The sequence below is a fragment of the Podarcis filfolensis genome (assembly GCF_964270895.1).
Source record: "Podarcis filfolensis genome assembly, chromosome: 2".
NCBI classification, from domain to species: domain Eukaryota; kingdom Metazoa; phylum Chordata; class Lepidosauria; order Squamata; family Lacertidae; genus Podarcis; species Podarcis filfolensis.
The window spans coordinates 8,672,314-8,686,267 of NC_139605.1; the positions used below are offsets into that span (position 1 = coordinate 8,672,314).

Genomic DNA, 13,954 nt, shown 5'->3' on the forward strand with positions numbered 1-13,954 from the left:
GATGCAATCTCACTTTATGCAAGATAAGTAAGAAAAACAAAACAAAAAATTAAAGGAAGGGGAGAAAAAACTAAAGAGTAAGACTACTAACATACTAAGTACATTGAAGTTTGAATTTCAAAGCATCATAAAGTAAATGTATTTTTTCCATTTTGCTGATGGTATTCCTTTTACTGATATTTTCCCCATTCTGCTTTGAGGTTAGTTTCTTGAATGGTCCAGTGGAGGACAACTTTCAGGAAACAAACGAATAAGATCTCCTTGGTTTTGAAAACTGCCAAATTCTCCTGACAACCTTGATGGGGCTTAAGGCAGTTTTACACTGGAAGTGAGGGAGGTTGCCCAGCATCTCCCTCTTTCGCCTCCTGCAAACTGAGAGGGGATTGCATATTCCAAAATCCTTATTTCTGTCCCCGCTCCTAGAACTGTCTTGGGCGAGCCTTAGCCGGAAGGCAGGACCCGCCTGCACCAGCCCAGCTGCATTTCTCCTCTCCCGCCTTTTCCCTGTTACCGGAAAAATTTGAGGGCTCCCTTGGGCAAAAAGTAAAGACACCAACCAGAGTAAATTGAAGCAAATCAGCAGCCTGTAGGCTTGGTCTTTATTGAAGAAAGACTGTCGCGACAGGGTGCTCCCCTCACCTGCAGGTGAGAGGAAAGACCCAGAAAAATAGTGTGCAAGGTCTTATAAAAACTTTTTGAAATTCCCCTCCTCTAGGTCAAGCCCACCCCCAGAAACATCATGCATACATTACAGAAAGGAGGGGTTGTGGGAGGAGTTGGTGGTAACCTGAGTGTCTTGTCACCTGGCTGGTTCCTCCTTTCCCCCCTCCCCATGAGTCACTTTCAGGAGACAAAGGGGAGTTTGCAGTTTCCTGCCCCCAGAGGGAAGATCTGATCATTGTCCTTTGTTTCAGTCCATGCTGAATCCACTCCCATATGCAACTTCTTTGTGATCTTGATTGTCTTCTGTCTGGGACCATCAGGGTTGGCATAGCAACTGGGCAGGGCTCCTGTGGATGTGCTGAGACGGTGAAGGGATTATGGCTGACCAGGACCAAGGCACCCCCCTTTGATAGTTCTTGTCATATGGAGTAAAATAAAATGGAACAGTGCAAATCCGATGTATGGTTGATTTTCTATGAATTTATAACAGAAATGTGGCGTATGTAGTGTGTGTGTGTGTGTGAAGTTTGTACAAACAGACTGATTGGGGTGGGGGGGTTCCTGCTACAGTATCCAATGGGCTCAGGGCGGCCTCTGCTGCTCTCCACTTCCACAGCTACCATCACAACAACCCTGTGAGGTGGGGCAGCTTGAGAGGCCGCCAGCAGCCACAGGTCGCTCCCTGATCAATACTTTAGGTTTAGATGGGGATTCTTAATCTTAGGGTCACGGGTTTGAGTCCCACGTGAGACAAGAGTGCTGCGTTGCCGGGGGTTGGACTGGATGACCTCGGGGTCCCTTCCAACTCTAGAATCCAACCGCGTGGACAAGCAAGTTGGTTTCATCTTCTCATTCTTTTTGCCGGGCACCACTGTGACGTGTTAGGCAGTACAGAGAGGTGTGCAAGTAGGTGAGTAAATAGAAAGGGAAAATAAAAATAAAGGAGCACCCTTCCCCAGAGCCGCCCCAAAGGCACTTTTTCCCCCCATCACAGAGGAACAGACTACAAATCCCAAAATCCTTTGCGTCTGGGAAAAGGGAAGAAGCGAAGGGGCAGGACGTCTCAAGAGGTGCCTGTTTCCTCTGGCCAGCCCCCATTTGTGAGGGTCTTTTGCAGGAGGCGTCCGGCCATCGCGATCTCTGGGGTGCAAAGAGGTTTTGCAGGGGAGGCTGAAGGTGGGAGCAGGAAGGAGTCTTTGCTGGCAGAGGCGCCCTTCGGAAGCAGCTCTACGCGGGTGAGAGGGGACCGTCTGAACCCTGCAACACGTGAATGCCGGTGAGGGGGCGGGGCAGGAAAGGGCGGCGGGAAAGATGAGCCATTTTGGCTTTTCCCATTGCACGGATAAGTTTGCACGTTGCATCGGGGTGAAAGAGGAGGAAGGGGAGATTCTCGAGAGCAGAAGAAGGGATCTCTTTCACTTGTTTATTCCTCATGGAAAGCTTTGAAATGAAATGATAAAGTGTAAAATTATGTAAAAGGCAATGGTAACCAGAGATAAATATGAATATGAAACGTAGTACTAGTAGATGATAAATATGCGCCAAGAATGGAGTGCCAAATGGTATTAATTTGTATAAAGCCTATAAAAATAACTGACAAAAAATGAAATGAAATGAAAGCTTGGTGGTAGATTGTGCATATTTTGAATTAAAAAATCTGGACATTAAGAAAAATCAGATAACATTACCATCCCTTTTTTAGAAATGCAAAAAGGTTGCAATTGGAGTACCCCCCTGAATATTTTAAAGTGTTCCCAAATGTCCTGTATATCATGGGGATGGGGTGTGTGGAAATCTCAGACCCTGGGGCCAAACGGGGGTCTAGCTGGACTCCTCATTCCCCCCCCCCATGCCAGCCCCATCTCCCTAGGCTGCTTCAGCCCTGCTCTAAGTCGGGTGCTTTTGCCTGGCTAGAATATGCCATCAATTATTCCTCTGACCTGCTTGGCTGGAGTTGTGTGTGCATGTAAATAGACCTCTGGTTTCTGTGCGGCTGGAATGTATCCCATGGGTTGTGTGTATTCTACTTCCTTGCATTCATACCCCACCCATCCTGGAAGGAGCTCAAGGTAGTTTGCATGTTCCCCATCTCTCCATTTCTTCCCCACAACAACCCTGTGAGGGAGGCCAGACTGAGAGACGGTGACCGGCCCAAGATCACCCAGTGGGCTTCATGGCCAGGTGGGGATTTGAACCCCGAGCACAGAACTCTAACCACTACACCACATTGCCACTCTGGACTAGCAGTGCTTCTTGGTATTAGACGGGGGTCTTTTCCCAGCCTCTCTTAGATAGATCACGAATTGGACTTGGGGGTATTTGCTCTGTCAATTGAGCTAAGGCTGCTCTCCAATCTCTTTTTTATATTTTTTTGACTTAATTATTTATTTAATTTTTAAATATTGCATATTCTTTTAAAATACAATTGTAACTACTCTCTCATATCGGTTGACTTCCCATCCACCCTGCCATGGTGTTTTTCTATTCCCTTACAAAGCTGCAACGTTACTTATATCCATTCTTGACTTAACCATCCACGGGTCCTTTATCTTTTTTTATTAAAAAAGAATGTAAAAGAATGAAAGTCTGCTATCCTCTTTCACTCCCACACTTTTTAGACTTGCATCATTTTGTGACGCAGTAATTCGGCTTCCCTAGCAAACCAGAGGTTAAACTAACCCCTTTCCAGCCCCGGTAGGAACGTGGGGAGTGTTTAAACGCCACACCTACACACTGCAGCTGACACACTAACGTGTCACGACATTAGTGGCAAAAGTCCAGTACAGAGCATTAAACATTGAATACAAAGGATCCAAAGACAGGACTTTTATGATTTGAAAACGGAGACAACTTATGTACTTTTTTGGTAACACAAGAATATCAATAATAATAATAATAATAATAATAATAATAATAATAATAATAATAATAGTAATAGAATGTAGTTGGAACGATCTATGGGGAAGACCGAGATTCCCACTCTGCTCTTGCCACCAAAGGCGTTCCTGAGGTGCTGCAGTTTTTGCTGAGGGCGTTTTGTCATTACAGAGACTGCCAACCTTTGATTACGGGGCTGTTTATTTCTCCAGGGTCGAAAGGGCCCTCCCTGCTGGACGTTGGCCGAAGAGCAAGGGAGGCCATGCTGGAGAATGAGGGGGACGTGGGCTCTTTGGGTAAGGAGCCTCCTTCCTTGAGTCTGAAGCAGTCCTTCCGGGACATTTTCTTGTCACTCTTCTTTTGGGGTGGAGGGGAAGGTGGGGAGCAGATTTGTTCCACAAGAGCTGCAAATGTACTTTATTCTTAATGCCATCCATTTTAATCCCAACCTTTCCACTCCAAGGAGCTCAATGTGGGGCACACGGGTCTCCCCCTCATTTAATCCCCACAACAAGCCCTAAATGGCCTTGGCCCCATATACTAAGAAGCATCTACATCCCATCATTTAGCCAGGACACTGAGGTCCAGCTCTGAGGGGCTTCTGCCGGTTCCCTCAACATGAGAAGTGAAGCGATAGGGAACCAGGCAGGCGCCTTCTTTGTAGTGGCGCCCTCCTGTGAAACACCCTCCCTTCATATATCAAGGAAATAAATAACTATATAACCTTTAGGAGCCCTGTGTCAGGAAGTTTTTAATGTTGGACATTTGATTATGTTTTTATATGTGCTGGAAGCTGCCCAGAGTGGGTGGGGTGACCCCGTCAGATGGGTGGGGTTCAAATCAAAAAGTATTAGTCTCCCAGGTTCTAGTCGGGCACTTTAACCACTGCGCTGCACTCTAGCTGTGCAAAATGGGTTTGCTGGCATGTGAGGGACTCCCACCAGCGTAACAGCAGCAGTCTGGAAGTGCCAACCAAGACCCCTTCCCTCCTGGCAGTGCAGTCCTGACCCTCCACCCCGCAGCCATCTTCAGCCGTCCTCCCTTCTCCTTCTGGCACAGAGCAAAGGAGCACCTTGCCCCCTACAAACACCCAGCCCCCTAACCCAAGGTATTGTTTAGTTACGGGTTCTCCATCCCCATAAATGTTTGAGATGGGCGGTCGTTGGGGATAGTTTGGACCATAAGGCCGAATGCTTCCTCACTTCTTCTTCTTCTTCTTCCTTCTTCTCACTTCTTTCCCGCATAGCACTGCCGCTTCGCAAGACGAGCCTTGTCGCCAGCGCAGAGCAAGCGGAAGAGCCCAGGACGCCACAATATCAGATCTCAGACGGAACAGGTGCTGCCGTTTTGGACACCAGCTCAGGTGAGGCCGTCTGGGTGGGATGCCAAGTCCGTTCAGAGTTTCCCCTCTCTTGCTGAGAATGGGCAAGAAAAATGTTCTTTGTTACTTCATTTTAAAAGGCGCTTTCACTGGTTATACCTTATGCAGTGGGGGTTGTGGGCGGGGGGAGGGGGAGAAGTGGTACGACCTCCGTCTCTCACGCATCATCTGATCCAATGATTTCAGTCTGGATTCTGAAGCTACTTCTCTGCCATCTTCAAACCCTGATTCCACTTTCTTCACTCTCTCAGCAGGTATTTCAAGGAGGAAACACTTCTGTCCAGAGAGTGGCCAATGCTTTGCCTTCAGATTGGCTCTTGCTAGACACCAGAGAATCCACACAGGGGAGAAGATCCAGGAAAGCTCTGAGAGTGGGGAATGTTTTGGTCAGAGTTCAGAGCTTGTGAGCCATTTGGAAACCCCTATGTCTTTGGAGTTCAGGAAGGTTCTTGCTCATCAGCCCATCGTTCTGATCCACCGGAACGTCCACGCAGGAGGAGATAAGTCATATCGCTGCTTGGAGTGTGGGGAAGGTTTTTCCCAACTCTCAGATTTTGTGAAACATGAAAGAGGCCACACAGGAGAGAAACCCCACAAATATGGCAAGAGTAGGATCAGGTTCCCCAAGAGATCACAGCTTCATGGACACCATAAAGTCCACACAGGAGAGAAGCCCCACAAATGCAGTGTGTGTGGGTTATGCTTTTCTGTTAGGTCAGAACTTGTTACCCATCAGCGAACCCACACTGGAGAAAAACCCTATGAATGCCCAGAGTGTGGAAAATCATTTGCTCACAAATCAGGCCTTGTGGTCCATCGGAGGCTCCACACAGGAGAGAAGCCCTATGAATGCTGGGAGTGTGGGAAATGTTTTCCTCAAAATGCACAACTTTGGAGCCATCGGTTGGTTCACACAGGGGAGAAACGGTATAAATGCTTTGAATGTGGGAAAAAGTTTACTTCCCGTTCCGGCCTTGTAACCCATCAGAAAACCCACACAGGAGAAAGGCCCCATAAGTGTCTGGAGTGTGGCAAATGTTTCCCCACAAATGTAAGTCTCAGGCGACACCAGAGAATCCACACAGGAGAGAAACCCTATGAATGTAGAGAGTGTGGGAAATGTTTTCATGAGAAAGGTGAACTTCTGAGGCATCAGACTGTGCACACTGGGGAGAGGCCTCATAAATGTGCAGAGTGTGGGAAAAGTTTTCTTGTACCATCACATCTTGCAATCCACCAGAGAATCCATACGGGAGAGAAACCCTACAAATGCACGGAGTGTGAAAAATGCTTTTCCCAGAAACAACACCTCAAGCAGCATGAAAAAATCCACACTTGGCAGAAACCCTACAAATGTGTGGAGTGTGGAAAATGTTTTGCCAACAAATCACACCTTCATGTACACCAGAGAATCCACACAGGAGTGAGACCATATGAATGTGGAGAGTGTGGGAAATGTTTTTCCACTTCATCACATCTTATTTCTCATAAAAGAATCCACACAGGAGAAAAGCCATATAAATGTTTAGACTGTGGAATGTCATTTACTTTAGCACAAAGCCTTAGGGGGCACCAGAAGATCCACACAGGAGAGAAACCTTACAAGTGCTTGGAGTGTGGGAAATGTTTTTCAAGGAAAGACAACCTTGTGAAACATCAGAGAACCCACACAGGAGGGAAACCCTAATAATGAATGGAGTGGGGGAAATGTTTTTCTCCATCATCACATGTTCGCAAACACCAGAAAGTCCACACAGGAGAGAGGCCTTACCAATGTGTAGAGTGTGGGAAATGGTTTTCACAGAGTGGAAGCCTTCGAAAACACCAGAGACTCCATATGGAATAGAAAGCATATAAATGTTGGGAGTGCGGGGAATGCTTTGTAAAGAAATGAATCTTTTATCAACACTGGAGTCTCCACGAAGGAAATAAATTGCAAGTGTCTGGAGTGTGGGAAATGATTTGCTGCTCATTTGGACCTTCAAAGGCACCAGAGAATCCACTAAAAAGGGAAACCCATTAATGTTTCGAGTGCGGGAAATATTTGGCCTGGAAGGGGCAGGCTGGTGCTGCATCAGGGAGTCCACACAGGAGAGAAACCACACCAACGCTCTGAGTATGTGTATTGCCGGAAAATTTTTAGAAGGTGGTGTCTCCTGATCTCGATGTAATGGTAGCTTTAAATCCTTTTAAATCTATCTATACATATAACGAGGGCTTCCCCATGAATTTATCTGTATAATATATGTAACAAGGACTGAGAGATTGTGGGGGGAGGGAGGTTCATTTAATCTCAATGAAAACAAGTGGTACAGTGACAATAAAGTATTTCTATATATTTCTATATAATGAGAACATGGCATCAACCAGAGGTCTAGACAGCTGGCCTGATAAGGCGTCAACTAGCGGACAGGCCTGTCTTGACGAAGCCATGGAACTGGCAATTAGATATAGACTTTGGCTCACCTCTAGGAAAAGAGAGAGTAACTTTGCTCTGTGCCAACTGCAGAGATAAGGGAGAATGGCAACAGAACTTAAAGAGCCCTCCTGCTATTGGATCATGTTTAAAAGCCTCTATATAAGAGCTCAGCGACAGCACTCTCTGAGTCCCTCGTTCGAGTTCTGCCGGAGAACATCAGTGTTGGCCCTATTGAGGGAAGGGAAGGATTTCCTGCTCCCGGGGTCTTTGCACCAAATGAGATGAACCTTGAAATTCGCTTTTGCAGTTATCTCCATAATATCCTTTTAATCTTGTATCTTAAGTGTCGCTCATTAGTGAGTGTGGAACATAGATGTTAGCCTGCTAGAATAATATTTAGAATATACTGGACCCCATTACCTTTGTTTTAAATTGAGCTATCTTGGGTATCTAACTGTTGGAGATGTACTAGGGATAATGCTTCTCTAAAACATAAGTTTTTTCATTGTCCTATAACTGAAACTATCAACAGAACTGTATGGAAGAACCTTACATTTACTGAGCAAAATATCCTCTTGAATTATATACCCAGCACATGGAACCTTACAAAAGGACTACAGGAGTGGACTTTCCGAGCCCTGACTGCAGCAAAAGGACTGATACTGCTGAATTGGAAAAATAAAAATACGGCTCCCTTCTACGAATGGATTGGAGACTTCTACAAACTCACAACATATAAACAACTTGCATATAAATGCAGACTTGCCATGGACAAGTTCAATGATATTTTGGATCCATTTTTACAACTACTGTAATAGGTTAAGGTCTGGTGAAGTACAATAACAACCTTGTAAAATATACAGTTTGGGGTTTCCATCTCCCCCCCCCCCTTTATTTCCCCCTCTTACACGGTTTCTATTTCTCTTTCTCTCTCTTATTTACATATTACCATGTTTAGTTCACGTATAATTTTGTACTTTTTCAACTTTCAGTTAATTTTTTTTTAAAAAAAGTTAGACTGATTATTTGCCTTCTCTTTGCTTAAATTAATAAGAGCTTCTTGGACTTCCGGTTTGGGTCGCGGACAGCGAGGAAGCGCAGAGAGCCCCTGTAAAGGGCTTTCTGAACAACACGGAGGCTTGGGGGAGTCGCAAAGGCACTGCGCCCCCCAAAAATCCCAGGGGGGAGACCCCTGGGGGCTAGGCTTCCCGGCAGCGTGGGAGCGGTTTTTTGCCGTCTTTTCGGGTTTTTTTTATGGAAGAAACTCGGGACGGGACCGCGAGCGCAAAATGGGAGAGCACCTACTCCGTGTTGTGATGCCTCTAGCTTCTGCTGAGAAAGGCAACGAACCTCCTCAAGATAAAAATGGATTTTCCTGCGTGCTATGATTTAAAACATCCTAAAAAATTGGAACCTAAGCGAGGAGAATCCTGGATGTTTTAAGATTCGGCAAGGAATTCATCCGGTTGAGAGCAGAAAATGGCGCGGGCTACAGAATCGCAGATATATAAAAAAGGGAAGTAGCTGCTTACCGGCCTGACTGAGTGAGTACAGAACGCCGCGGCAACTTTGCTAAGGCTAACAAATTACTAAACACAAAGTAGCAAAGAAGATGCCTGCTTGAATGTATATTTTATCCCCCCCCCCCCCGCATACCTTGTTTCTTTTGCGGAGGGATACAGTTGCAAATAATCAATTGAACTCAGCGGTTGGGGAGGACAAATATATATGCATTTAAAGGCTGCAAGAGCTTACTGCAAGTGGCACTGAAAGGCGAAATATAAAGAGGCAGAAGGGAGAACTTTGTTACAGACGTCTTGGAAGTTTGAACACAGTGAACTAAAATACAGCGAGGAACGTAAAGCCCCGCTGAGCGGCACCAGTTCCTTTTTGGCTACTTAATAACTATAGCGACCAGTCCTGTAACCCCTCAGCTGCTGGAATATAGCGTGAAAGTAAATTTGAGCACTAGACCACCTATCTATAATATAGAGGGGCCGGTGTATTTAATCAACTAGAACTGATCTCTTAGCCTCAACGTAACAGACTTCTTAAATCTCTGTTGGATAGATACTTTGTTGGATAGACATTTACCGCCTACTCCTTGGGACTGTGTTAGATACCTTTAGAACAAAACAAACAAACAAAAAAAAGCAAGAAGGTTGTAGAACAAAGATGACCTTTTCTCCTTATTTTTATGAATTTTAAGTGGACTGGACTACATTACCATGGTATATGTTACCACGTTGGATTAGGCCGTCAAGTGGCTGAAGAGTATAGGACCACGCCGATGTGGCTAAAGTAACTTTTGTGAAATACCTTGGGTAACATCTTTGAACCTTGTCCTGTGTACTTCAAAAAGACTGCTGACTTGACTTAGCCCAGTTAACTACCTTATATGGAAGAAGAAATCTCTACCGCTGGGTCTTTAATTTGACATACTTCATTGTGGTTTAACCTTCTTTGCGGTTGGGTTTATACTCTTACCACCTTTGGAAAATAATTGCAAAATATTTACATATTCCATTCCCCCCTATTTTTGCTTATTTTTGTGAGATAAGATTATTCGTCCTTTGGTTTAAAAAGGAATGATGAGTAATTTGTAAGCATAGTAAATTGGGTTTGGAAGATATATTCGTAGACCCAATTTAGATATTCGACTGAGACATTTTATAAGACTTTAGAAGAGATTGTGAGCCCTTAAAGGGAGAGAGTCAGTTGTAAAATATAAAGTGTGAAAATAAGGACATAATGTTGGGGGAAAATGGGGAAAAGATGGGGGGGACCCCAGCGGAAAGGAAGACATCCAGACAAGAGGAAATTAAAGATCTAGATTTTTTATGGTTAAAAATCAAGGATGAGTTTAAACAGAGTGAAATACATATGGAAAATAAACTAGGAGAAGTGCAGGAGATGATAGACAGAAAGATAGAAGAGGCAGTAGGTGAACTTTCCACTAAAATCCAAGAATTATCAGTTAAGTCAAAAATATTTGAAGAAACTAATAAAAAAATTCAGAAAGAGATGAGAGAACAGAAAAAGGAGACAGAAAAAATAAAGGAAGAAATGAAAGAGGTGAATAAAATGCAAGAGCAAATATGGGATAGCTTAGCGATGACAGAAATGCGACAGAAACAACTTCACTTGAAATTTAGAGGAATAGGAGAAGAAGTGAAAGAGAATGTAAAAGAGAAAATGATTAAGGAGCTAACTAAATGGCTGGAACTAAAAGAGGAAGAGGTAGCATATGCGATAGAGAACGCCTTTAGAATAAGAACGAGAGGCCAACAAAATAAGCTAAAAAAACCCCTTGGGGACTGTCTAGTAATCTTTAACTCAATAGAGATGAAGAACTTAATATTAAAAACGAGCTACCATAAAAAATTAATAATTGATGGCAGACCAATTATTGTCCTTAAAGAAATACCAGTTAGACTCCTTCGTAAAAGAGAGGGATACAGACAAATAGTAGGCGTCCTGAAGAGAAATGCCATACAATATAGATGGGAGTTCCCTGAAGGGATTGCCTTCTTTTTTAAAGATAAAAGGTTTAAGCTGACAGACGTCCAAGAGGTGGAAATTTTTTTGAGAAGGTATGAGAAAGAGTTGGGTAAGGTTGAAGACGGGATAAGAGACAGAGAGGGAAGCAAAACCGAGAAAAGAGGAAGGAAAGAGGAGAGGGGCACGGGAAGAGAAAGAAGACGAAGAAGAAGTAGTAGAAGAGGGAAAAGGTGCCGTGGGAGGTGAAGAGGCAGAAGAAGAAGAGTATACAGAGAACGGAAGCTCCAAAACACAAGTTTGAAAATCTAAATTGAATAAATAGAAATTAATTTTAATAATGTCTTTGAATTTTTTGTCCAGGAATGTAAACGGTTTAAATGAAAAATCGAAAAGGAATAAAATAGAGAAAGTTTTGAGGAATAAAAGCTATGATGTGATTTGTTGTCAAGAGATGCACGTGGCCAAAAAACACAAACATATATTGATAAATAAAAAGTTGGGAGTTGAATTTATTAACTCAGATGTAAATAAAAAAAGAGGATTGGTGATTTACGTTAAGGAGAAATGGGAACCTGTATTAATTTGCAAAGATGATGAGGGAAGAATCTTGGGAGTCCAAATCAACCACCAAGGTGAAAAATTTAATGTGGTAAATGTTTATGCCCCTAATACAAATAAAGCAGAGTTCTTCAAAAAATTAGAACAAGTACTATTAGAATTAGAAAATCACAAATTAATTCTGCTTGCAGATCTGAATGGAGTACCAATACCAGAATTAGACAGAAGTGGAAAAAAGAGGAAATCGAACCAAGGGAAACTTCCAAAATCCTTTAATAACCTTGAAGAAAATCTAGATTTGATCGATATTTGGAGGCATAAAAACCCAATAACGAGACAATTTACACATTTCTCAGAACCACACCAGAGCTGGGGTAGAATTGACCAGATATGGGTCTCAAGAGAACTATCGACAAGAACAACGAGATGTGTAATACAACCCAGAACCCTTTCCGATCACAACCCAATCATTTTGGAAATAAAGTGTAAGTCATCTGGGCCATATAGGTGGAGAATGAATGAATACTTACTTGAAAATGACGAGACGGCCGAGAAGGCTAAAAATACCCTAAAAGACTATTTTGACATAAACTTAAATAAAGAAACAAAAATTGATACAGTTTGGGACGCCAGCAAGGCGGTTCTTAGAGGATTCTTAATCCAACAGAACAATTATAGAAGGAAACTAAGAGAATCGAAGAAAGAAGAAATTATTAAGCAATTAAGAGACTGTGAGAAAAAATTAACAATAAACCCTAGGGATGAAAGGACTAAACAAATGTCTAGAATGCTGCAAACACAATATTCAATATTAATAAGCCAAGAAGTAGAATGGAGAATCAAATCAATGAAGCAGAAATACTTTGAATCTGCAAACAAAACGGGGAAACTACTGGCGTGGCAATTAAGAAAAAGGAAAAAACAAAATGTGATCAACAAAATCAAAATAGAAGAGCAGATATTAGAAGACCCCAATGAAATAAAGGAAAGGTTCCTTCAATTCTATGAAAACCTGTATAAAAAGGAAGATGAGAATATAGTAGAAATAGAAAAATATCTGGAAAGAAATGGAGGAAAACACTTGATGGATGAAGAGAAAACTTACTTAAATAAATCAATAACAGTAGATGAGATTAAGGAGGCAATTAAGAAGATGAAACCAGGGAAAGCACCAGGTCCAGATGGTTTGTCACAAAAGTATTACAAAGTTTTGGAAGAGCATCTGACCCCGGTTTTATGCGACGTAATGAACAATATTCTACAAGGAGGGAGGATACCTGACTCCTGGAAAGAGGCACACATCACGTTAATACCCAAATCAGATTCTGATAAACTGGACATAAGAAATTATAGACCGATATCACTACTCAATAATGATTACAAAATCTTCGCAGAAATAATGGCGAATAGACTTAAGAAATATTTAACAAAATCCATTCATAAAGATCAAGCTGGATTCCTCCCTAACAGGCAATTAAAAGACAATGTAAGGCACATAATAAATATTATTGAATATTTGGAACTCAAGAATGAAATCCCCGCGGCACTAATCTTCATCGGTGCCGAAAAGGCTTTCGACTATGTATCCTGGCGGTTTTTATTAAAATGCATGGAGAGGGTAGGAATAGAGGGGCCTTTTATGGAAGGTATAAAAGCGATTTATTCAAGCCAAAGGGCTAACTTAATTATTAACAATAATCTAATCCGTTTGTGATTTCGAAGGGTACAAGACAGGGGTGCCCTCTGTCCCCTCTCTTATTTATTATGGTGTTGGAAGTAATTGCAAATAAAATAAGGGAAACCCCAGAAATAAGAGGAATCAGAATTGGAACAAAAGAATATAAATTAAAGGCTTACGCCGATGATTTGGTAATATCGTTAGAAGATCCAGTAAAAAGTATCAGTAAAGTCTTAGAGTTATTAGAAGAATTTGGGAAACTGTCCGGTTTTAAGCTAAATAAGGTCAAAACCAAGATGCTGACAAAGAATTTGGCAAAAGATTTAAGAAATCAGTTAGAGTTACAATCAGGAATTAAGGTGGTGAAAAAGGTGAAGTATTTGGGTATTTGGGTCTCCACAAAAAACATAAACTTAGTAGAAGATAACTACATTAGGACCTGGAGAGAAATTAAAAAAGACTTAGACACCTGGAGTAGGATAAAACTCTCCTGGTCGGGCAGAATGGCCGCAATTAAGATGAACATTCTTCCAAGACTGCTGTTCCTATTTCAGAACATCCCGGTGATTAGAGGTACGACAATGTTTAAAGATTGGCAGAAAACACTTTCCAGATTTATTTGGCAGGGCAAGAGAGCAAGAATTAAGTTTAAATTACTCACAGACTGAAGAGATAGAGGAGGGTTTGCTGTCCCGAACCTGAAATTATACTATGAGGCCTCGTGTTTGTGTTGGATCAAGGAGTGGGTTGTTTTGAAAAATACAGACTTGTTGGACTTAGAGGGATTTAACACCAGATTTGGCTGGCATGCTTATCTATGGCATGATAAAGAGAGGGTACATAAAGGATTCTCTGACCATATTATTAGAGGTGCGTT

At 42.6% G+C, this 13,954-nt stretch overlaps 2 protein-coding genes across 2 annotated transcripts in view; one reads left to right on the forward strand and one right to left on the reverse strand.

Moving 5' to 3' along the window:
- Positions 1-13,954, reverse strand: part of LOC310756746 (uncharacterized protein) — a 1,375,527-nt gene that overhangs the window by 998,894 nt on the left and 362,679 nt on the right. The window lies entirely within an intron of this gene.
- On the forward strand, positions 1,665-6,879 carry LOC310756821 (uncharacterized protein). The gene is made up of 4 exons (XM_083601644.1): positions 1,665-1,911; positions 3,753-3,836; positions 4,787-4,903; positions 5,173-6,879. The coding sequence occupies exons 2-4, from the start codon at positions 3,803-3,805 to the stop codon at positions 6,606-6,608; spliced, it is 1,587 nt and encodes a 528-aa protein (XP_083457770.1). The 5' UTR covers positions 1,665-1,911; positions 3,753-3,802; the 3' UTR covers positions 6,609-6,879.

Coding starts and splice junctions, on each gene's coding strand:
- LOC310756821 (XM_083601644.1), top strand. CDS start 3,803: ATGCTGGAGAATGAGGGGGACGTGGGCTCTTTGG. Junction 3,837..4,786: donor GGGGGACGTGGGCTCTTTGG/GTAAGGAGCCTC, acceptor TTTCCCGCATAG/CACTGCCGCTTCGCAAGACG. Junction 4,904..5,172: donor CGTTTTGGACACCAGCTCAG/GTGAGGCCGTCT, acceptor TCACTCTCTCAG/CAGGTATTTCAAGGAGGAAA.